The 25,843-nt window shown below is 40.0% G+C and overlaps 1 protein-coding gene across 18 annotated transcripts in view; it reads right to left on the bottom strand.

Annotated features, from left to right (window-relative positions):
• NT5C2 (5'-nucleotidase, cytosolic II) overlaps positions 1-25,843 on the bottom strand; it is a 108,474-nt gene that overhangs the window by 29,914 nt on the left and 52,717 nt on the right. For 15 of the 18 annotated variants that reach the window (XM_031652101.1, XM_009215275.4, XM_003904203.5 and 12 more), the window contains one exon: positions 20,857-20,930. The exons of the other annotated variants lie outside the window; for them this stretch is intronic. In XM_031652101.1, coding sequence (XP_031507961.1) covers positions 20,857-20,930 — 74 coding nt within the window. The remainder of the gene's footprint in view (positions 1-20,856; positions 20,931-25,843) is intronic. 18 annotated transcript variants of the gene reach the window in all.

Raw genomic sequence — 25,843 nt, 5'->3', positions numbered from 1 at the left:
GGGGAAAAGAGAGATCAGCCTGTTACTGTGTCTATATAGAAAGAAGTAGACATAAGAGACTCCATTTTGTTCTGTATTTGAGATGCTGTTAATCTGTGACCCTACCCCCAACCTTGTCCTTGCAAGAGACATGTGCTGTGGTGACTCAAGGTTTAATGGATTTTGGGCTGTGCAGGATATGTCTTTGTTAAACAAGTGCCTGAAGGCAGCTGGCTGGTTAAAAGTCATCACCGGCCGGGCGCGGTGGCTCAAGCCTGTAATCCCAGCACTTTGGGAGGCCGAGGCGGGTGGATCACAAGGTCAGGAGATCGAGACCATCCTGGCTAACATGGTGAAACCCCGTCTCTACTAAAAATACAAAAAACTAGCCGGGCGTGGTGGCGAGCGCCTGTAGTCCCAGCTACTCGGAGGCTGAGGCGGGAGAATGGCGTGAACCCGGGAGGTGGAGCTTGCAGTGAGCTGAGATCCAGCCACTGCACTCCAGCCTGGGCGACAGAGCGAGACACCGTCTCAAAAAAAAAAAAAAAAAAAAAAAAGTCATCACCATTCCCTTAATTTCAACTACCCAGGGACACATACACGGCCAAAGGTCCCAGGGACCTCTGCCTAGGAAAGCTAGGTATTGTCCAAGGTTTCTCCCCATGTGATAGGCTGAAACAACGCTGTTAAAAGGTTTATGGAGATGTTTGCATATGCATCTCAAGGCACAGCATTTTCCTTTAAACTTACTCATGTCACAGAGATTTTTGTTCATATGTCTTACTGCTGATTTCCTCCCTACAATGATCCTATTGTCCAGCCACTCCTTTATCTTTAAGATGGTAAAGATAATTATCAATAAATACTAAGGGAACTCAGAGACCGGTGCCAGCGTGGGTCCTCTGAAAGCTGAGCGCCGGTCCCCTGGGCCCACTTTTTCTTTCTCTATACTTTGTCTCTGTGTCTCATTTCTTTTCTCAAGTCTCTCGTTCCACCTAACGAGAAACACCCACAGGTGTGGAGGGGCAGGCCACCCCTTCACAGTCTTAATGAGAAAACCTGTTCTACCAACAGCATTGTTCTTTTGGTAAGATAGTACTGGTTATTATTATCAGGTATTAATATTCTTAGGAAATCAGAGCAAGAGATAGGTGGTATATTGGGCTAAAGAAAATAAAACAGTGTAACCACTGAGAAAATTTTTAAATAAGGGATGACACCAAAAGTAGCTTAAATAAAGCTTAGTTCACTTAAAGAAACAAACTACAAATGACAAGTATTTTTACCTAACAATCAATGGATTTGCTCCAAATTAAGCTGTCTCTCTCTAAAAGACAATTATCTCAAAATAACAGAAACAAAAATGGAATTCTGAAATGAAAATAATCAAACTGTATTATGATATATGACTAATAATGTCTGTTTAAAAACAAACATAATAGAACTTACACATCGAAATGAGCCTTCACCCATTCAAAACAATCACTCCCAGGCTGGGTGTCATGGCTCACATCAACAGTCTTAGCACTTTTGGGGGCTGGGGTAGGAGGACTGCTTGAGCCCAGCAGTTCAAGATCCAACTCGGCAACATAGCAAGGCCCTGTCTCTACAAAAAATTTAAAAATTAGCCAGCCATGGTGGCATACACCTATAGTCCTTGCTATTCAGGAGTTTGAGGTAAGAGGATCACTTGAGCCAAGTAGTTCAAGGTTATAGTAAACTACAATTGCACCACTGTGCTGCAGCCTGGGTGACAGAGCAAGAACCTGTCTCAAAACAACAACAACAACAACAAACAATATGCAGAAGCAACTGTATTTATCCAGAAGCAATATGTATTTATTCTAGTATTGCAACCACTACTCAAAACATTGAGAATTCTTATTTTCAAATTACTTTTAGAGTCTACGGCACATTATTCTAGACATCCTCCCTGGTGGCACATGTTTGTTCCTCAACAGGTGATGAATTTAATTGGAGGTGAGGGTTATTTGGAGCAACTAACGAATAAATGGGGAAAACGAGCTGGGTTTAAAAAAAAAGTATGACTATGTAAAACAATAAAGCAGGTTTTGAGTTTATAAGCTGGCTCTGAAAACAATTCCAAAAGAATTCCTAAAATGTCTAAGCAAGCAATATTGGAGCAAGTTTTCCTTAATAAGGTAACTATATGAAGGATAACATCTATTTGGAAGCATATTTTCTTATGTGCTTTATTTAAAAAAATTAGTCCTTTGCCCCATTTTATATGTGCTTAATTTTGCAAGTCACCTCAAATGCCTTTTGGGAAAAAAGTAAAGTATAAATCCTATATCACAGTAGTCTTTATAGTCTATTAATCGTTTATTGCTTCATAGTTAAAACTATAAAGAATGAACCTACCAGCTATGCAAATCTATTCACCATAGGCTTTGTCAACCTCAGTTTATGCTAATCAGAACGCTGATACAATTCAATGAATGTGGCATGAAATTATCACATTTCTTTTCCTTTTTTTTTTGGATAGGTCTCATTCTGTAGCCCGGGCTGGAGTGCAGTGGCACAATCTCGGCTCAGTGCAACCTCCGCCTCCCAGGATCAAGCAATTCTCCCGCCTCAGCCTCCAGAGTAGCTTGGATTATAGACGTGCACCACGCTCAACTAATTTTTGCATTTTTTTTGTAGAGATGGACAAAATTATCACATTTCATCATCACAAATCTCCTTTAGAGGTTGGGTCCTCATAATATATTCTGATTAGATTTTTACTTTGTTTAGTTTTATGAATGTTTTCTAATTTCTTTTTATTAATAATTTTATTAACCACAGTTATCTTTTTTTTTTAAGGGATCATCTCTTTTTGGAGAGGGATTTTTTTTTTTTTCTTTTTATCTGTTACCCTAGTTTCTCCGTTTAAATACTCAGCTTATTCTCTTACTCTACCCTGTTTGTGGGGGAGGGCAAAAGTCCAAAAACTCAAGAAAAAAGATCACTAAGGGAGATCATTAATGCATTCTTAAGTCAAACTACACCTATTTTTCTGTTCTTTAATCTGTATGTATGCTTTTGTATGCTTTTGATCCATTCACAAACCGATAAATCTCTCAAGAATAAGTCAGAGGGCCGGGCGTGGTGGCTCATGCCTGTAATTCCAGCACTTTGGGAAGCCGAGATGGGTGGATCACCTGAGGTCGGGAGTTCGAGACCAGCCTGACCAACATGGAGAAACCTCATCTCTACTAAAAATACAAAATTAGCCGGGCATGGTGACACATGCCTGTAATCCCAGCTATTCAGAAGGCTGAGGCAGGAGAATCGTTTGAATCCAGGAGGCAGAGGTTGAGGTGAGCTGAGATTGCGCCACTGCACTTCAGCCTGGGCAACAAGAGCAAATTTTTGTCTCCAAAAAAAAAAGTCAGAGGGTATATATAGGTTGGTAGGTTTCACTGACTTAGAAGCACTCATTCTCTCATACAAATATCTCTTGCACGTGTAATATGGAAGCCAGTAGGGTGAGGTAACGCGCATTTTCTAAGTTGTGAGGTGCATGCCCTGAGTATTATTTCATGAACTAGGACAATGAGAATTTATTTGGTCTTTTTGATAAAGGTTACCTTTCTTGGTTTGTACCAAAGACTTTTCAACAAATACATTCCTTAGAGACCACTCGTCACAGTAAGAACTTCAAATAGATGCAACTGGTTTACACATTATCCATAGTAAGTTCAACTCAGCTAATCTTCCATCTTAATTCATCACTATTATGAAGAATTTCATCTTTCTTTAAGAAGAAATGCTAAAGCACAAACACTGACCTTTACCTTGTCATTGGTTTCATTAAACAAAAAAAAGGCATGGCCAGTTGCAGTCTTACGCCTGTAATCCTAGCACTTTGGGAGGCTAAGACTGGTGGACTGCTTGAGTCCAGGAATTAGCGACCAGCCTGGGCAACATGGTGAAACCCCGTTTCTACAAAAAAATTTAAAAATTAGCCAGGCATGATGGCACAAGCCTGTAGTCCCAGCTACTTGGGAGGCTGAAATGGGAGAATCACTTGAGCCTGGGAGGTGGAGGTTGCAGTGAGCTGAGATCGCATCACTGCACTCCAGCCTGGATGACAGAGACCCTGTCTCAAAAAAAAAAAAGAAAGAAAAGAAAAGAAGTAAACTCAAAATGGATCACAGACCTAAATATAGGAGTTAAAACTATAAAACTCTTAGAAGAAAACATGGCAGAAAATCTTCCTTATATTGGATTTGGGAATGATTTAACAATAATGACAGCAAAAGCACTGGCAACAGTAGAAAAAAACAGATAAACTGGACTTCAAAATTAAAAACTTTTGTGCCTCAAAAGGCATGATCAAGAGAGGGAAAAGAAAACCCATAGAATGAGAGACAATATTTGCAAATCATGTATCTGATGAGGGATTAATATCCAGAATACATAAAGATTAATATGCAGAATATGTAACTCCAGTTATTTAAAAAACCTAATTTAAAAAAACTGACATTTCTCCAAAGAAGTTATATAAATGACTAAATAAACACATGAAATGATGCTTAATATCACCAGCCATTAGAGAAACATTAAATCAAAACCATAATAAGATACCTTAACTTCACACCCAGTAGGATAAGTATTATCAAACAACAACAAGAAACCTGAAAATAAGTATTGCCAAGATGTGAAGAAATTGGAACTCTCATTCATGTATTGCTGTTGGGGATGTAAGATGTTACAGCCACTGTGGAAAACAGTTTGGCAGTTCTTCAAAAAGCTAAACATAGACTTACATTACGATCCAGCAATTCCATTCCTGGGTATATACCCAAAAGAACTGAAAGCAGGAAGCAGGAACTCAAACAGATGCTTAAACACCAATGTTCACAGCAGCCTATTCATAACAGCCAAAAGGTGGAGACAATCCCAATGTCCATCAGCAGATGAACAGATAAACAAAATGTGGTATATACCTACAATAGAATATTATTCAGTCTCAAAAGGTAATACATGCTATAACATGGACAAATTTGAAAAATATTATGCTAAAAGAAATAAGCCAGACATAAAACAAATATTGTACAATTTAACTTTTATGAAATATCTAGAATACACAAATTCATAGAGACAGAAAATAAATTAGAGGTTACTAGCGACTGAGGGGTGGAGGGAATGGGGAGTTATTGCTTAATGGGTATGGAGTTTCTGTTTGGGATGATGAAAAAGTTCTGGAAATGGATAGTGGTGAGCATTGTGCAACTTTGTGAATGTGCTTAGTGCCACTGAATTGTATATTTGAAAATGGTTTAAAATGGTAATTTTATATTCTATATATTTTACCATAAATTTTTAAAATGCTGGATTTGAGATGTCTGTAGTGACAATACACCAATACTGCATAATATTTCTTACTTTAAATTGTTTTTCTCACCCATTTAAGCACCTCCAATGCCAGTAAGTTTGGTGAGGATATACAATTGCTGACAGAAACACCATGAGTGCCCTGGACTCTAGTCCAAGTAAACACACCATCCAAAAAATGTTCACTTAAATGTCAAGTGAGTTGAGTCCATTCCAATAACAATAAAACAAGATCAGAGTGCATCTACTATGTTCAAGAGGGCAGGGATCAAAGGTCCTGAGATGCCTCTGCTAGTAGCAAGATAATGCTCTGATTTACTGACACCATGAGCCACTTTGTCTTAATTTCTTCCCTGGTACTCTTAACAGCTTTATTCAGTCACCACTCCCATACTTTAGGTTTGTTAATGCCAAGTGCTTAGGTTTGGGATAACTCCCCAGAGGCTAATAATATGGCCTAGAAAGGAGGGGAGGGCAGAAAAATTCAAAAGAGAGGAACCTAAAATATATTTCCAATCCCGCTAAGATTTTTTAATAGAGAAAAAAATGCACTGTTTAATTTTAGAATTCTTGGTGGGGCATGATGGCTCAAGCCTGTAATCCCAGCACTTTGGGAGGCTGAGGAGGGCAGATTACCTGAGGTCAGGAGTTCAAGACCAGCCTGGACCAGCCTGGACCAGCCTGGCCGACCCTGTCTCTACTAAAAATACAAAAATTAGTGAGGCATGGTGGCGGACGCCTGTAATCCCAGCTACTTGGGAGACTGAGGTGTGAGAATCACTTGAATCCGGAAGGAGGAGGTTGTAGTGAACTGAGATCACCGCACTGCACTCCTGCCTAGGTGACAGGGCAAGACTCTGTCTCAAAATAATAATAATAATAATTCTAACAACATTTCTAATACACTACTTACATAGTAATCCTGAGACTTAATGAAGCTTTAAGATTATTTCTAAAAATTAAGCAAAAGAGAAACTATGTTTTAACTATGTGTTCTAAAGATAAAGATTACAATTCAACTGCAAAAGAAAGATGCAGTTTTGCCCTAGGCAGGGTTTTCATTTGGGGGGAAAAATTAAGGATGATCTCTTTTGTTTACAGGTTTTTCTCTCTTATTGATATCTCATCTACAGTTACTGGATAATTTCTGTTCTGAAAGCTGGGAGCAGCATGAGAAATAGAAACTGACCTGAGTTTAAATTCCAGTTATGAGTTTTAACAAATCAGTTGCTAGTTATTGACAGGGTTTAGGACATTTGAACCCAAAATATGGTACCTTGGCATTTAAGAAAACAGCAGAAGCAGGAAGGTCACTCTCACCACCCCACTTCTTCCCTAAAGCAAGTCATAAAATCTAGGAAGAATTGGCCTGGCGGCGGTGGCTCACGCCTGTAATCCTAGCACTTTGGGAGGCTGAGGCAGCCAGATCACGAGGTCAGGAAATCGAGACCATACTGGCTAACACGGTGAAACCACGTCTCAACTAAAAATACAATTAGCCGGCCATGGTGGCGGGCGCCTGTAGTCCCAGCTACTCAGGAGGCTGAGGCAGGAGAATGGCATGAACCCGGAAGGCAGAGCTTGCAGTGAGCCGAGATGGCGCCACTGCACTCCAGCCTGGGCGAGAGCAAGATTTCGTCTCAAAAAAAAAAAAAATCTAGGAAGAATTTTTCTCACCTTCCCCTAAAGCAGGTCATACTACTCTCATTTGAGAGGTGTCCTCCTTACACCAAGAGGAAAGGAACCTCCTTACCTCTGAAGACCTAGGGACGCAGCAAAGATTCTGAATGAACAGAGCTTACTAAATTCCTCCCAGTTTATTACCATTAGATCATACCCCCTTTTGTCCAATCATACTTCTCTACAACTATCCACTTATTTATCAATCCTGTCACAGAAAATACACAGGTTTACTCATTTCTTCAGGTCTTAATTTCCTTATGAAGGCTCCCGTGTCCCAAAAAACTTACATTAAATTAATCTGTATGCTTTTCTCTCACTAATCTGTCTTTTGTTATAGCGGCTACAGCCATGAACTTAAGATGGGAAGGAAAGACATTTCTTTCCCCTACACTATATGTAGGTCATTTTATCTGTAGCCTTTTTGATTTTTTGACTTTTTGTTTGTTTGAGACAGGGTCTCGCTCTGTAGCCCAGGGTACAGGCGCAATCACAACTCACCAAAACCTCAAACTCCTTGGCTAACACCATCCTCCTCCCTCTGCTTCCCAAGTAGCTGGGACTACAGGCGTGCACTACTACACACAGCTAATCTTTTTTTTTTTTTTTTCCCTCTAAGTTCCAGGGTACACATGCAGTATGTGCAGGTTTGTTACACAGGTAAACATGTGCCATGGTGGTTTGCTGTACCACACCCTGCTACTCTTTATTTATTTTGTAGAGATGAGGTCTCACTATGCTGCACAGATGGATCTTCAACTCCTGGGCCCAAGGGCTCTCCAACCTCCCAAAGCACTGGGATTACCCCTGTGAGCAATCATGCCTAGCCTCATTTTTGTACAATGTTGCTAGTAATCCCTACCTCAGCAGGCTGTGGTGAGGATTAAAAGGTACATTGTACATAAAGTACATTTTCTAGTACATGTTCAACAAATGTTCATTCTTATCCTCCTGAAAATTTCTCAGAGAAAAGAGAAGGAGTGGACACTAGCCATGGTATCCACTGATACTGAAATGATAACAGAAATAAGGAGCTTATTGCTGGATTTACTGAAATGGCACAGAATCTATAGTGCTGGAGCTGGAAAAAAAACTGGAATGTACCTCCTTCTGGATTTCCAAGCACAAGATTCACAAAAGAGCCAAAAAAACTCAAGCCTTCGTAATTGGGTTGGGGGGGGGAAGTCATTATGATTTCCCAAATGAGTCAAGTTAGAAATACTACATTTTCATAATCCTAAACCAAGAGTCACTCTATATTTCTGAAGGGCTTAAATACATATTAACAACTCATCCCCCCACTCTCTACTAGTATGTTGCTGTAGTCTTCCTTGGGGTTAAGACTTCTGGAAATTTAATAATTCTACATGTATAATTTTTTGTCTTAACTTCATGAAATTTACCACATTTAGTCTTTCGTGCAACTACAAAAGTTAACTATTTCTTTCTACCTTTCTTATTGTTTCAAAAAGGCAAGTAACTCTCCTTGCATCTATTAGAAGCATATTAATGACACCTCTGTCATAAAGAAATGTTTTTAATTTAAAGAAGGACCTGTTGTCCAAAATCTATTTCCTTCAGCACACTGGTAAACATGCTCATGGAAACATGCTCTGTTGCCAAAATACCCTGTCGTTAAGAGCTGCTCAGAAAAGAGCTTTAACTTTCTATTAAGTTCATGATCATTTGCAATACTTACACACACACAACAGAGCATTAAACATTCCACTGCCATCTACCAAGCATGCCAGGTTTTTCCGTAATATATAGAAGTGTAAATAAGGTCAATATTGGTATCTTTCTCCTTATTCCTTAGATTTTTTTCCCTTTTAGCTCAAGTTTCGGTGTATTAATACCTTGGTATCACCAAAGAGTACACTAGTCACTGCACTAGTCATTTTATGTACACTATTGCATTTAAACCTTATGCCAAAAGTGTAACCCTACCACATCCCCCCGCCTTTTAAAAAATTAAATGAAGAAACTGAGACATAGCTTAACATGCTGGTGGTCAAGAGCTAGTACAAGGCAGAACTGGGATCCAACCCAGGTCTACCACACTCTGAGGTTTTTCCCTCCAACCACATAACCTCTAGAGTAAGGATAACAATAAGACTAGTTGGAATGTATGGGACTTATATTTAATATATAATATGTAATTTAATAATACAATAATTAAATTTAATGAAATTATATTTAATATAATTTAACAGAAAGAGAATTATTCTGCCTTTTAAAAAAAATCAGTTTTTTTTCCATGAGGCATTTTATTTATAAATATGTATTATATCTCTAGAAAAAGAATCCTAGGATTTTCCCTCCTGTGCGTTTTCGTCTTGCTTCTTCATGGTCTATGATATCAGCTGAGATCGTTAGTACAATGAAACCAAACTGGTGGGATGGAAGCAGATTATTCTACCATTTTTCTAGATCTTTGAGTTGCACATCAAATCTGGGGCTCATCTATCCCTCCACACTTGTTTAGCCTGCCTGTGAGGTTCACAAGAATTTTCCCAGCTCTGTGATCATCAATGATTTCAATTTGCCAATGTAACCATGCTTCATTATCACAGTAAAAAAACCGGACAATAACTTTGGAGCACAGCCTCATAAGAACCTGGCATTTGCCTCTTTTTTCGGCATTGTTGATGCTCTTGAGGGCATCAGCCAAGTCATTCATGTGCACCATTGTGGCGGCGTGGAAAGATGATGGAAAGAAAAAAAAATGACTTCTTACACTCAGATTACTCTCACTTAACAGCTGCTGGCTAGCATTTTGCTTCTTGAAGAAACCACATTTTGCAGATTAGCAGTCTGTCAGATGCTGATCTGTAACCATGAGGAGGTAATGTTAAGGACTTTATGTCACTCATTTACTTGGAAAAGAATTTCTCATTTGAAGTCTCAGAACTAGATTTCTGGATTTAATATTATAAAACTAAGTAACAATACTAATAGAAATCACTAGTCTGTTCGTGCCTATTAGCCATTTGAAAAAAACAAGCACTGAACAGCCTGAAAAATACCAATTCTGTTTTCTGTTTTCACTCTATTGTCCACTGTTGGTAACAACAAATTCAGCAACACATTTTTAGCAGCTGTCTATTCAAATAAAACCAAATAAACAAAATTCAGAAATAGTATAGATTAATCCCTTCATTTTGTGGAGAGGGCATAGTTTGATTAAAAACAACTTTCTTGCTCTCTCCCAAGTCCAAAGACCTAATCTTAGATTGGCTTTCAAGATCTTTTTTAGCTTGTTTGGTCCTAGGGTTAGCCTGACCCATCTGTGTGGGTCACATAACCATAAAAAGGCTAAAAAGACTGTGTGCTCAAGTAAGGACCACAAATGAAAACTCTGGGGTATAGAAAGTATATACATGAGAGCAACTTAATACAATGGGAAACTAGAGCACCCAACAGGTCTAATTAAGGGAGAAAAAGCCTCAAAAAAAGGGAAAAGAAAAACACGTATCTGCAGAGGAAGTCAAAATGCAAAGGGCCAAATCCTGCTACATATCATGTGCAAAGAATGCCACTAAAGTAACTTGGTGTGAAAGAGGAATTGTAAATACGCTTGATGGGTACTTTTTATATAAAACATTGTCAGCCAGGTGTGGTGGCTCACATCTGTAATCTCAGCACTTTGGGAGGCCAAGGCAGACGAATCACAAGGTCAGGAGTTAGAGACCAGCCTGGCCAATATGGTGAAACCCCATCTCTACAAAAGATACGAAAATTAACAGGACATGGTGGTGTATGCCTGTAGACCCAGCTACTCAGGAGACTGAGGCAGAAGAATCACTTGAACCCAGAAGGCGGAGGTTGCAGTGAGCGGAGATCATGCCACCGCACTGCAGCTTGGGGGACAGAGTGAGACTCCGTCTAAAAAACTAACAAACAAACAAACAAACAAACAAAACAAAAAAAAACAGTCCACTCTTGGCCAGTGGTAAAGCTAATACATATGGTTCAGTACTATCTAGACTCTAAACATGACTTTCATTTATAAACTCATCTGTACTCGGTAGACAAACTACAGTTGACTTGAATAATGTGGGTTTGAACTGCGCAGGTCCACTTATATGTGAATTTTTTATTTTTATTTTTTTGGAGACAAGGTCTTGATGTATCACCCGGGGGAAGTGCAGTGCCATGACCACAGCTCATTGAAATCTCAAACTCCTGGGCTCAAGTGATCCTCCCATCTCAGTCTCCGGAATAGCTGGAACTACAGGCACACACCATGATGTCTGGCTAATTTCTGAAAAGTTTTTGTAGAGACTGGGTCTCATTAGGTTCCCTAGGCTAGTCTCAAACTCCTGGCTTCAAGCAATCCACCTGCCTTGGCCTCCCAAAATGTTGGGATTACAGACATGAGCCACTGTGCCCCGCCCTTCAGACTTTTTACAATAAAAGTGTGCCTACCTCTCCTGCCTCCTCTCCTGTATCCTCCACCTCCTTTGCCTCTGCTGCCCCTGAGACAGCAAGACCAACACCGTCTCTTCCTCTTCCTCCTCAACCTACTCAACATGAAGATAATGAGAATGAAGACCTTTATGATGACCCACTTCCACTTGATGAATAGTAAATGTATTTTCTCTTCCTTATGTTTTTCTTAACAATTTTTGTGGCTAATTTTTTGTAAAAATATAGTATATAATATATACAATATACAAAATATGTGTCAACTGACTGTTTATGTTATCAATAAGTATTTGGTCAAAAATAGGCTATTAGTAGTTAAATGTGGGAAGAGTTAAGGGTTTTCGATTGCATGGGAGTCAGTGCCTTTAACTCCTGTATTATTCAAGGGTCAACTGTAGTTAAAGCATACTTAATGTACATAATCTCATTAGAGAAATAAAGTGTTAATCTACAATAATACAAACATAAGGAGCTAAATACAAATACTGGCATTCTATGGGTAGCAGATTCAGGATTAATACTGATTTAGGTTCAAGACAACCAGGCAAAATTACTTGTGTCAATAAACAAGATTTTTACATATTTTGTTGCTGTTCTATATACAAATGTTAGTCTTACATAGAAATCTTGCAAATAATACATAGCTGGCTTCAATTATGGGGATAATTGGTGACAAAGGAATCTTCTCTGAAAAATATTTTTGGTATTAGGTCAGCATTTAGATGAGATGAAGATAATGAAGCTCCCATCAGAATGGATTATGTTACTGAACACTATGTGACATACTTCATTGGGGAAATAAATGACTACCAAACTGTAAGCAAAATAAGAAACATTTTAATACAAGAAAGGCCATCAATTTCTCTTTTAACAAACTACTCTCAACTCTCAACAAACTCCCAACAACCAACTCTCCCACAGCCCCCAGTAACACCTTTACCAAAGGTCTGTATCATTAACTTTTGAAAAATTACAAGTTTAGAATTATTATATATACGGTTTAACATTCCTACAGTCCACATAGTATTTTTGCTTCAGTTACCCTCTTCCTCATTCATTAGTGACATCAAAGTTTTAAATAATTATTTACCACTAATTCTATCAACTCCAGCATTTAACATAAACAACAGGATTCTCAAAACATCATTATTCAAAGTAAATTTTCTTATCTACTCATAGAACCATGAAAAAGCTGAAAAATCAAAATAAAACCCCGCTGCCCAAAGAAGGTCTTCTGTGGCCATCTTCAGGAAGACCAAAAACACAGTTTCCTTATGAAAATATCTCAATTTGCCAAGATTAAATCCCACCCCTCATCCTTTCCAAAAAGAAGTCATATGTATTTCCCACATCTGAAAACAAGAAAAAAGAACTTTGAGGTAACCCTATGTAGCTGTTTCCTCAGAACAAATTTAGGCAAATTTACAGTGTGATAAGGATCATGAGCCAATAACCACCTCTCAATGAACACACCATTCCAAAACATGACTTTGAGATGTTATGTTTGACATGTGATGTCCTATGCAGACACTTCAGAAGCATCAATCCTAGGATCACTGTATTCTAAGAATTTCACTACATTCTAACTCTGAAAACTAGTAATCTATCTATGCTGTAAGGTAATTATATATCACTCAAAACACTGTTTGCCAGAATAGCCAATTCACAGATTATGCTAGACAGACAGTTTTACAGTTCATTCTATGGTCTCAATATTTGTGTCCTTCAAAGTTCATATGTTGAAATCTAATCATCAATATGATGGTGTCAGGAAGTGAGGCCTCTGGGAAGAGATTGGTGCCCTCTTTTACAAAGGCAGAGCACTTGTGAATGGGATTAGTGCCCTTATAAAAGAGGCCTAAGAGAGACCCCTTAGCACTTCCACCATGTGAGGACACAGCTAGAAGGTGCTTTCTATGAACCACAAAGCAGACAAACCCACATTGTGGAACACTCTACAAAACACCTAGCCAGTACTCTTTAAAAGTCTCAAAGCAAGACCAGGTACAGTGGCTCACAGCACTTTGGGAGGCCAAGGCAGGTGGATCGCTTGAGCCCAGGAGTTCCAGGCCAGTCTGAGTGACATGGTGAAATTCTGTCACTACTGAAAAATAAAAAAGTTATCTGGGCATGGTGGCTTACACCTGTATCTCCAGCTACTTGGGAGGCTGAAAAGGGAGGATCACCTAAGCCTGGGAGGTTAAGGCTGCAGTGAACCATGATTGCACCACTGCACTCCAGCCTGGGCAACAGAGTGAGACACTGTCTCAAAAGAGAAAAAAAATTCTTATTTTTTAAAAAAGTGTTGGCCGGGCATGGTGGCTCATGCCTATAATCCCAGCACTTTGGGAGGCTGAGGCAGGTGGATCACCTGAGGTCAGGAGTTCGAGACCAGCCTGATCAACATGATGAAACCCTGTCTCTACTAAATACAAGAAATAAGCTGGGTGTGGTGATGCATGCCTGTAATCCCAGCTATTTGGGAGGCTGAGGCAGGAGAACTGCTTGAACCTGGGAGGTGGAGGTTGCAGTGAGCCGAGATTGTGCTACTGCACTCCATCCTGGGAAACAGGAGCAAAACTTCGTCTCAAAAAAAAAAAAAAAAAGTGTCAAAGCAATGAAAGAGAAGACTTAGGAACAATCACAGATTAGAAGAGACTAAGGAGATAAGACAACTAAATATAATATGCGATTCGGCACTGGATTCTAGAATAAAAAGACGACATTAGTGGAAAAACTGATGAAAAATAAAGTCCGTAGTTCAACTAATAATACTGTACTAATGTTAATTTCTCAGTTTTTATAATTGTACTATGGTCAAGCAAGATGTTACCATAGGAGAGAGGAAAGGAGAACTCTCTAAATTATTTTTGTAGCTCTTCTGTAGGTCTAAAGTAATTTTTTTTTTTTTTTTTTGAGACAGAGTCTCGCTCTGTCACCCAGGCTGGAGTGCAGTGGCGCGATCTCGGCTCACTGCAAGCTCTGCCTCCCGGGTTCACGCCATTCTCCTGCCTCAGCCTCCCAAGGAGCTGGAACTACAGGTGCCCACCACCATGCCCAGCTAATTTTTTGTACTTTTTTTAGCGGAGACGCGGTTTCACCATGTTAGCCAAGATGGTCTCGATCTCCTGACTTCGTGATCTGCCCACCTCAGCCTCCCAAAGTGCTGGGATTACAGGCATGAGCCACCATGCCCAGCCGCAGTCTAAAGTAATTTTAAAATAATAAAAAAAAATTACGTCAAGAGTTAAAAAAAGAATGAACTACTTACTGGTAGACAACAATGTGAATGAATCACAAAAACATGCTGAGCAAAATAAGGCAGACAAAAAGGAGTACGTAATATATGATATGGCTTGGCTACGTCCCTACCCAAATCTCATCTTGAATTTCCACGTGTTGTGGGAGGGACCCAGTGGGAAGTAACTGAATCACAGGGGCGTGTCTTTCCTGTGCTGTTCTTGTGATAATGAATAACTCTCACAAGATCTAGATGATTTTAAAAAGGGGAATTTCCCTGCACAAGCTCTCTTCTCTTGTCTGCTGCCATGTGAGACATTTCACCTTCCACCTTGATTGTGGGGCCACCCCAGCCATGTGAAACTAAGTTCATTAATTTCTTTTTTTTTTTTTTTTTTTGGAGATGGAGTTTTGATCTTTTTACCCAGGCCAGAGTGCAGTAGCACGATCTCGGCTCACTGCAACCTCCACCTCCCGGGTTCAAGTGACTCTCCTGCCTCCCAAGTAGCTGGGATTACAGGCGCACACCACCACACCCAGCTAATTTTGTATTTTTAGTAGAGACGGGGTTTCACCATGTTGGCCAGGCAGGTCTCGAACTCCTGACCTCAGGTGATCCACCCACTTGAGCCTCTCAAAGTGCTGGGATAAGCCACTGCACCTGGCCTAAACCTCTTTCTTTTGTAAACTGCCCCGTCTGAGGTATGTCTTTATCAGCAGCGTGAAAACAAACTACTACAGTAAATTGGTACCAGTAGAGTGGGGCATTGCTGAAAAGATACTCGAAAATGTGGAAGCAACTTTGGAACTGGGTAACAGGTAGATGTTAGAACAGTTTGGAGGGTTCAGAAGAAGACAGAACAATGTAGCAAAGTTTAGAACTTCCTAGAGACTTGTTGAATGGCTTTGACAAAAATGTTGATAGTGACATGGGCAATAAATTCCAGGCTGAGGAAGTCTCAGATGGAAATGAGGAACTTGTTGGGAGCTGGAGCAAAGGTAACTCTTTCTATATTTTAGCACAGAGACTGGTGGCGTTTTGCCCCTGCTCTAGAGATTTGTGGAACTTTGAACTTGAGAGAGATGCTTTAGGGTATCTGGTGGAAGAAATTTCTAAGCAGCAAAGCATTCAAGAGGTGACTTGGGTGCTGTTAAAGTCATTCAGTTTTATAAGGGAAGCAGAGCGTAAAAATTTGTAGCCTGATAATGCAACAGAAAAGAAAACTCATTTTCTGAGAAGAAATTCAAGCCCTGTATGGAAATCTGCATAAGTAACGAAGAGCCCAATGTTAATCACCAAGACAATGGGGAAAATGTCTCCAGGGCATGTCAGAGTTCTTCATGGCAGCCCCTTCCATCACAGGCCAGGAGGCCTCAGAGGAAAAAGTGGTTTGATGGGCCAGGCCCAGGCTGTGTGCAACCTAGCGACTTGGTGCCCTGAGTGCCAGCCGCTCTTGCCATGGCTGAAAGGGGCCAATGTAGAGCAGGGGCCATGGCTTCAGAGGTTACAGGCCTCAAGCCTTGGCACCTTCCATGGGGTGTTGAGCCTGCGAGTGCACAGAAGTCAACAAGTGCGGTTTAGGAACCTCCACCTATATTTCAGAGGATGTATGGAAATGCCTGGATGTCCAGGGAGAAGTTTACTGCCAGGGTGGGGCTCTCATGGAAAACCTCTGCTAGGGCAGTTCAGAAGGGAAATGTGGGGTCTGAGCCCCCACACAGGGTCCCTATTGGGGCACTGCCTAGTGGAGCTATGAGAAGAGGGTCACCATCCTCCAGACCCCAGAATAATAGATCCAGTGATAGCTTGCACCGTGCACCTGGAAAAGCCACAAACACTCAACACCAGCCCGTGAAAGCAGCTGGGAGGGAAGCTGTACCCTGCAAAGCCACAGAAGTGGAGCGGCTCAAAACCATGGGAATCCACCTCTTGCATCAGTGAGACCTGGATGTGAGACACAGGGTCAAGAGAGATCATTTTGGAGCTTTAAGATTTGACTGCCCCACTGGATTTCAAACTTGCATGGGGCCTGCAGCCCCTTTGTTTTGGCCAATTTCTCCCATTTGAAATGGCTGTATTTACTCAATGCCTGTGTCCCCATTGTCTCTAGGAAGTAACTAACTTGCTTGTGATTTTACAGGTTGATAGGCAGAAGGGACTTGCCTTATTTCAGATGAGATATTGGACTGTGAACTTTTTAGTTAATGCTGAAATGAGTTAAGACTTTGGGGGACTGTTGGGAAGGCATGATTGGTTTTGAAATGTGAGGACAAGAGATTTAGGAGGGACCAGGAGCAGAATGATATGGTTTGGCTGTATCCCCACCCAAATCTCATCTTGAATTCCCACATGTTGTGGGAGGGACCCAGTGGGAGGTAACTGAATCATGGGGATGGGTCTTTCAAACCTTGCTGTTCCTGTGATAGTGAATAAGTCTCATGAGATCTGATGGTTTTAAAAAGGGGAACTTCCCTGAACAATCTCTCTTCTCCTGTCTGCTGCCATGTAAGACATGCCTTTCACCTTCTGCCATGATGGTGGGGCTTCCCTAGCCACATGGAACTGTAAGTCCACGAAACCTCTTTCTGGTCAGGCTCAGTGGCTCACACTTGTAATCCCAGCACTTTGGGAGGCCAAGACAGGCAGATCACCTGAGGTCAGGAGTTCCAGACCAGCCTGGCCAACATAATGAAACCCCCACTGCCCCCTGTGTCTCTACTAAAAATACAAAAATTAGCCGTGCATGGTGGCTGGCACCTGTAATCTCTGCTACTCGGGAGGCTGAGGCAGGATAATCGCTTGAACCCAGGATGCAGAGGCTGCAGTGAGCTGAGACTGCACCACTGCACTCCAGCCTGGGTGACAGAGTGAGACTCCATCTCAAACAAAACAAGACAAAAATCTCTTTTGTAAACTGCCCAGTCTCAGGTATGTCTTTATCAGCAGTGTGAAAACAGACTAACACACTATATGTTTCTATTTATATGAAAATCTCGATAAACTGTCATTATCCAAAATGATAATTTTAACATTATATGCCTATACATATATGCATGCTTAGGTCTGAATCTTGGTTCAGGTACATCGTAACTAAATGTCCTTGGACAAAGTGCTTAATCTCAGTCATACGTAAAATGAAGATGATAGTAGTAACTGCTTCAAAGAGTTTCTATAAATATTCAATAACAGATGTGAATAACAGAATCCATGTGTTAAATGAGATAATCTATATAAAGCACTTGGAACAGGTCCTGGCATATAATAAGTACTTAATAAATGTTAACACTTACTGTTAAATATACACAAAATATATTTGTGTGTAGACTAGGAGAAAGCATTAAAATATGAAGTGGCATTGCAAAAAACAAAAAGAATAAATCATAAGGTGCATTAAAGTTTAGAGACAGATTCCGTTAATTTTTTTCTTTGAAACACGGTCTCACTCTGTTGCCCAGGCTGGAGTGCAGTGGCACCATCTCGGCTCACTGCAACCTCTGCCTCCCTGGTTCATGAGATTCTCCCACCTCAGCCTCCTGAACAGCTGAGACTATAGGCGAGAACCACCATACCCAGCTAATTTTTGTATTTTTTGGTAGAGACGGGGCTTCACCATGTTGGGCAGGCTGGTCTCAAACTCCTGTCAAGTAATCCGCCCGCCTCAGTCTCCCAAAGTGCTGGGATTATAGGCATGAGCCACCGCGCAAGGCCGATTCAGTGACCTTTTCAATATACAAGATAGTTTATTTTTTCATTATTCTGTGGGAATATATAATCATCTCAGTTTTCAGTAACAAAATGTGCCAGGCACATTATAGATTCTCAATAAATACTTACTGAATTGAACTATTTCAATGTAATGAGATTGTCTTAATAACCAAGGGAAAAATGTTTGTCACTTTTTGACACCATTAACTTCTATTTCTGCTTTAGATAATCTCTTTCAGCTGCCAAATTATCTCACCATTCCTTTCCCTAGAGAGCTAGAATTCTTGAAAGAAGAGACTATAGGATTTTCTCCCCATTTGAACGGCAAGATCTACATTGAGAAAGTAGACTGCTTTCCCCTGCTTTCTGACAAGTACTCCTAAAAGTGTCTGTGACCAATCAGAAAAACATTAAATGCTGCAAAAATAAGCTTAAGGCAATAGAAAAACAAATAAACGACAAAGAGTACGGAGGGAAGAGAAAAATTCAAATCAGGAACTGTGTATATTTTTAATGTATTACTTGTTTGGTAAAAAAAATCATGGCCATATCTATGTGGCAAGTACCTCCATAATTTCATTTTTGAACATGTATTATTCATTTACATTTGTAGCCTAAACTGAACATCAAACTGCGATTTCTCTAATTTGAGATGGACAAATTAGCACTGTTATATTAATAGTCCCTAAGAAGTGTCTTTATACATTTTAAGGTTTTTGTGTAAAGACAAAATTTTTAAGAGACAATTTCTGAAAGATTCTGTCACAGTTTCACACACACGTGCAAGCACATATGCTCAACTTGATCCCACCTTCCCACTACTTCTTAAATTAAATGCATTTTCACGAGATTGAAAATATTTTACTAAGTTCTGGAAAGATGTTATAACTATTGATTAATACATTCACTCAAATATATCTTAGAGAAGGAAGGGAAAAACAGCACAGTGCTGGTGTAAGGGCTATAGGATAATGAATAAAGCTAATGGTTCTAGTTTTTTGTTTGTTTGTTTGGTTGGTTGGTTGGTTTCAGAAGCTATATAATTTATTTAATAAAAAAGGATGTGGAAACTTAAACACAAAGTTTACACAAATAGAAGACCATGAGATGGTACCCAATGTCCCACATCCTAAGGACAAAACATGCTGATGAAAACATCTACACAGAATAAGGATTCTACAAGTTAAAAAAGAAGTTCATCTTTTCCATGTTTGTCATGGAGTTTCAGTGACTTCTTGCCCAGTCCTCCATCTAATTGCAGCTGACCATTGGGAAGACTGGCTAAATTCCTGCATATACCCTAGGTACAGAAAAGCAAGTCTAGTACATCTCTGAGTTTTTTGGGTTTTGTTGTTTTTTTTAAGTTCTGGGATACGTGCGCAGAACATGCAGGTTACATAGGTATACATGTACCATGGTGGTCTGTTGCACATATAAACCCGTCATCTAGGTTTTAAGCCCTGCATGCATTAGGTGTTTGTCCTAATGCTCTCCCTCCCTTTGCCTCCCACCCCCAGACAAGCCCCAGTGTGTGATGTTCCCCTCCCTGTGTTCATGTGTTCTCAATGTTCAACTCCTACTTATAAGTAAGAATATGCAGTGTTTGGTTTTTGGTTCCTGTGCAGTTCGCTGAGAATGACGGCTTCCAGCTTCATCCATATCCCTGCAAAGGACACAAACTCATTCTTTCTTATGGCTGCGGCTCTAGTTTTTTAAAAGCCTTATACATACTATGTGTGCAATCATTTAAATGGAAAATGAACACATTTCCCATTTGTGTTAATAACAACGTATTGTCTGGGCGCGGTGGCTCACACCTGTAATCCCAGCACTTTGGGAGGCCAAGCTGGGTAGATCACCTGAGGTCAGGAGTTCGAGATCAGCCTGGCCAACATGGTGAAATCCCATCTCTACTAAAAATACAAAATTTAGCCGGGTATGGTGGCGCACACCTGTAATCCCAGCCACCTGGGAGGCTGAGGAAGGAGAATCGCTTGAACCCAGGAGGTGGAGGTTGCAGTGAGCCAAAATCGCGCCATTGCACTCCAGCCTAGAAGACAAGAGTGAAACTCTGTTCCAAAAAAAAAACTAACATTAAAATTTTTAACTGATACAAGTTTATCTGTGGCAGAGTAAGAGATACAAAATCTCATACCTAAAGAATGGCTAAGAGTAAAAGTCAAAAATGCCCAAATATATGTATCAATGTATGATTTTTACCATATTATTTCTTACCAGGAACTCTAAAATAGTAAAATTTAATACTTTTTCTATCTATGTGTGCAAACTCATGAGCCAAATCTCAAGGATATCTGATAATTTCAATATTCATAAATCTTAGTGGAAGCAATTTGATAATAAAAGCTTCTGGTAGCCAAATACATGATTAAGTCAGCAAATGTTAATTGAATTGCCTACTGTGAACCCACTGTGTTATACCCAAAGCAGCAGTTCTTAAGCAATCAGAAATTGCTACTCACCAGCAAGGGTATAATCCATATCAAAACCAAAACACTTTATCTTTTCCATGGCTAAACTTCGGTTCACAAACACCCTATAGAAAATAATAAAAAATAATATCTCAACACTGGAAAATAAATTCTCAAGTTTAATAAAGTTATTTGGCTATTTTTCTAGGTTTTCTCATTTATTTATTTTTCCAACTGATTTTTTAAACTTTTAAAATTATATATTAAGATGTATAACACAACATGCTGTTTGATATACTTATCTTGATACACATATACACAGTGAAATGATTAATACAAACAAATTAACATACTCATTATCCCATATAGTTACCTTTACGTCTTTTTTTATTTTTTTTGTGGTACAAGTACTTAAAATCTATTGTCTTGACAAATTACCAGTACATAATACAGTATTATTAAATATAGCCCTCGTGCTGTACATTAGACATTCATCCAACATATCTGCAACTTTGTACCCTCTGATCTACATCTTTCCATCCTTCCCCCACATTGTTTTTTGTTTTTTGAGGCAGAGTCACTCTGTCACCCAGGCTGGAGTGCAGTGGTGCAATCATGACTCACTGCAGCCTCAGCCTCCTAGGCTCAGGAGATCCTCTCACCTCAGCCTCCCGAGCAGCAGGAACTACAGGCACACATCACCTAGCCTGGAAAATTTTTTTATTTTTTGTAGAGACAGAGGCTCACCTATGTTGCTCAGGCTGGTCTTGAACTCCTGGGCTCAAGCAACCCTCCCACCTTGGCCTCTCAAAGTCCTGGGATTACAGGCATGAGCCACCACGCCTGGCCTCCAATCACTGTTTTGCTCTTTGTTTCTATGGTTTCCTTTTTTGATTGTTTTTTTAGATTCCACATGTGAAATCATGCAGTATTCTTTGGTGTATCTGGCTTATTTCACTTAGCATAATGTCTTCTAGGTTCATCAATGGTGTTGCAAACAGTAGAATCTCCTTTTTTACGGCTGAATATTCCATTGTGTGTATATATACCATAATTTCCTTATCTATTCATTCAGCCCATCAACAGATATTTTGTTTTTTTCCATCTCCTGGCTACTCTAAATAATGTTGCAATGAACATGGGAGTGCAGATATCTTTACAAAGTGGTGATTTTACTTCCTTTGGGACTATAACTAGAAGAACTGCTGGGTAATATGGCAGCTCTATTTTCAATTTGTTTAGGAAGCTCTACAGCATTTTCCACGGTGGCTGCATCAGTTTACATTGCCACCAACAGTGTACAAAGATTCCCCTTTCACTGCATCCTTGCCAACATTTATTTCTTATCTTTTTGATAAAAGGCATTCTAATAGGTATGAGATGATAACTCATGGTGGTTTTGATTTGCACTCCCCCTGATGATTAATGATGTTAAGCACCTTTTCAAACACCTGTTAGCCATTTGCACATTTGCTTTGGAGAAATGTCTACGCAGGTCCTTTGCCCGTTTTTGGGTTATTCCTTTTATCGTTACTGTTTGAGGTCCTCATATATTTTAGATATTAATCCCTTATCAGATATATGGTTCCCAAACAGTTTCTCCCAATCCATAGGTTGCCTTTTTATTTTGTTGTTTCTCCTTTGCTGTGCAGAAGCTTTTTAGTTTGAGGTAGTCCCACTTGTTTTTGCTTTTGTTGCCTGTGCTTTTGGTGTCCTAAACAAAAAAAATCACTGCCAAGACCAATGTCAAGAAGCTTTTCCTTTGTTTTCTTTTAGATCTTCTCATTTAAATACCAATATTAAAATCCATAAAAATTATTCAAGGCCAGGAGCAGTGGCTCACACCTGTAATCTCAGCATTTTGGGAGGCCAAGGCAGGCAGATGGCTTCAGCTCAAGAGTTCATGACCAGCCTAGGTAACATGGTGAGACCCCAACTCCACAAAAAATACAGAAATCAGCTGGGGATGGTGGTGTGCACCTGTGGTCCCAGCTACTTGGGAGGCTGAGGTAGGAGGATTGCTTGAGTCTAGGAGATCAAGGCTGTAGTGAGTCAAGATCACACCACTGAACTCCAGCCTGGGTGGGAGAGTGAAACCCTGTTTCCAAAAATCATAACAAATAAATTAAAAATTTAAAAATATTATCCAAGTCTTTCTTATACAGAAAATGAAATCAGATATTATACAAAAATACACAGATTTGTGTATTGTGTCCTGGCATTAAAAATGCCATGTATTCAAGATTTCAAAGAAGACGCTCTCCTTTCTAAGTCTGACCCCATAAAATAAGATTACTTTTGGGATTTTATAACTCATTCACTTATTAATTTATAATTTATTTAATAAACAAGTAATTTAAAGCCCACTGAAGATATATAGATTCATTAAATAAATAGCTACTATTATACCCAGATACTGTGATTAAACAAAAGACTGTACCAGCCCTCATGAAACTTATATTGTAATTTACTCTCTTTATCCTTGAGGAACTCAGCCTACTAGAAAGGAGACTTTTAAGTAATTTCAGCAATTCAGTAAGTACTATAAAATCACATGGAGGAGAGAGTACCAGTTGTTTAGAGAGGTCAGGAAAAAATGTTTGAACTGAATCTTAATCAATCAGTAGTTTTCCATTAGGAAAATGCAAGAAAGGCAATGCAGGCAAAATAACCAAGCACAGAAAAGGTTTACAGTAAACTACAGATCATTTATTGTGGCTAGAATTGAGAAGCTTTCTTTGATTTTGCTTCTGTTTGTTTTCACAGAAACAGGTTTTCCAGGGGGCAAGCATGGGGGAAGGAGCAATAAAAGCTATGGAAGGTTAGCAGGGGTCAAAATCATGAAAATTTTGTAAGCCACATTAGGGAATTTGGACTTTATCCCGCATTTAAGACCAAAATATCAGATTTTAAGGAAATGAAATAATCAGAAAGATCATTATGAAGACATAGGAAAAACTGAACATGTAATAGTATGGTAGATCATCAGCATGACAGTCTTTCAGGGTAAGTTTTAATCATCTTTAAAAATAAGGGCCAGATGTAGTGGCTCACGCCTGTAATCCCAGTACTTTACAAGGCAGGCAGATCGCCTGAGCACAGGAGTTCGAGACCAGCCTAGGCAACATGTCAAAACCCCATCTCCACAAAAAATACCAAAAAAAAGCTGGGTGTGGTGGCACACGCCTGTAGTCCCAGTTACTCGGGAAGCTGAAGTGGGATCTCCTGAGCCTCAGAGGCAGAAGCTGCAACGAGCTGAGATTGTACCACTGCACTCCAGCCTGGGTGACAGAGTGAGACCTTGCCACAAACAGAAAAAAAAAGAAGAAAAGAAAGGAAGAGCCAGGCGCAGTGGCTCATGCCTGTAATTCCAGCACTTTGGGAGGCTGAGGCGGGCGAATCACGAGGTCAGGAGTTCAAGACCCGACTGGCCAACATGGTGAAACCCTGTCTCTACTAAAAATACAAAAATTAGCCGGGCATGGTGGCGCATTCCTGTAATCCCAGCTATTCAGGAGGCTGAGACAGGAGAATTGCTTGAGCCTGGACCCGGGAGGGGGAGGTTGCAGTGAGCCGAGATTGCGCCACTGCACTCCAGCCTGGGCTACAGAGCAAGACTCCGTCATAAAAAAAAAAAAAAAAGAAAAGAAAAGAAAGGAGGAAAGGGAAAGGAAAGGGAAAAGAAAGAAAATAAGGTTATCCTTTCCACCTGATCCTCAGCTTGGTAGCCAAAGTTAAAACTGCATGGCTTCTCCTCTTCTGACCAAACCTTTTCTTTGCCTTCATTTCATAAGTAACTATAAGAAATTCGAATGACACAGATCAATGGATCTCAAAACTGCAGTGTACATCAGAATCACAATCACCTAAGTAACTTATTAAAAACAAAAAGCTTGGGCTGGGCTCCCCCATCAGTGATCTAGGTCAATGGTCTCCAAAGATGAGTAACTGCACTAAGGGATGCAAAAAGCCTCCACTGGGATACAAAAAGAAAATATCAGATCTTCTATTGATATTTACCTCACCATTTAAAAATGCCATATATATATATTTCTTATTTATTTTCAAGACATAGTCTTACTATGTTGCCCAGGCTGGAGTGCAGTGGTGTGATAATGGCTCACTGCAGCCCCAACCTCCCAGGCTCATGTTATCCTCCTATCTCAGCCTCAACCTCCCAAGTAGCTGGGACCACAGGTACACACCACCATGTCCAGCTATTTTTCTTTTCCTTTTTTTTTGTAGAGACAGCCTTGGAGACTTTTTTAAAAAGGAGTTTGAGACGACCAAGAGTGGTGGCTCACGCCTATAATCCCAGCACTTTGGGAGGCCAAGGTGGGAGGATTGTTTGAGCCCAGGAGTCTGAGACCAGCTGGGCAATATAGTGAGACCCTATCTCTACAAAAAAATAAAAAATTACCCAGGCAGAGTGACACACGCCTGTAGTCTCAGCTACTCAAGAGGCTGAGGCAGGAAGATCACATGAGCCCAGGAGGTCAAAGCTGCAATGAACTGAGACCGCGCCAGTGCACTCTAGCTTGGGCAACAGAGCAAGACCCTGTCTCAAACAAAGAAACAAAAAACACCCTCCAACCTCCAGCCCCCAAACATATCACCTTCTAATATTTCATCAACTATCACCCCGCTATTATTGATAAAAGCATCTACTTTATTATATTTTCCCAGTTACATAAACCCTTTTGAAAGTACAACAGGGATAAAAGACAAAATAATGGTTGTAACTCTAGAAACTAAATGTTACTACTGAAGGCTTTTCAAACAGATTCTTAATTGAGGCTAGAGAGCCAACTGGATCAAATCCTTGATCAGGCCCTAACAGCTGACATGCCTAAAATATTCCATGGGAATACAAGCAGGAATGGATTGGGGACGATTTTTTCCCTTGTGATACAATCCAGGACAGAAGTATGTGGAACCACATAATAAAAGAAACAGCTTTGACTCTCATAGAAGAAAGATGCTAGCTGGCTTCAGGCACAGCTAACATTACAGGAAAAAAGAGATTTTGCTGCTAATG

This window comes from Papio anubis, chromosome 11 (genome assembly GCF_008728515.1).
Source record: "Papio anubis isolate 15944 chromosome 11, Panubis1.0, whole genome shotgun sequence".
Taxonomy (NCBI): domain Eukaryota; kingdom Metazoa; phylum Chordata; class Mammalia; order Primates; family Cercopithecidae; genus Papio; species Papio anubis.
Note: the sequence above shows the minus strand (reverse complement) of the source record. Positions and strands in the feature narration are given on the sequence as shown.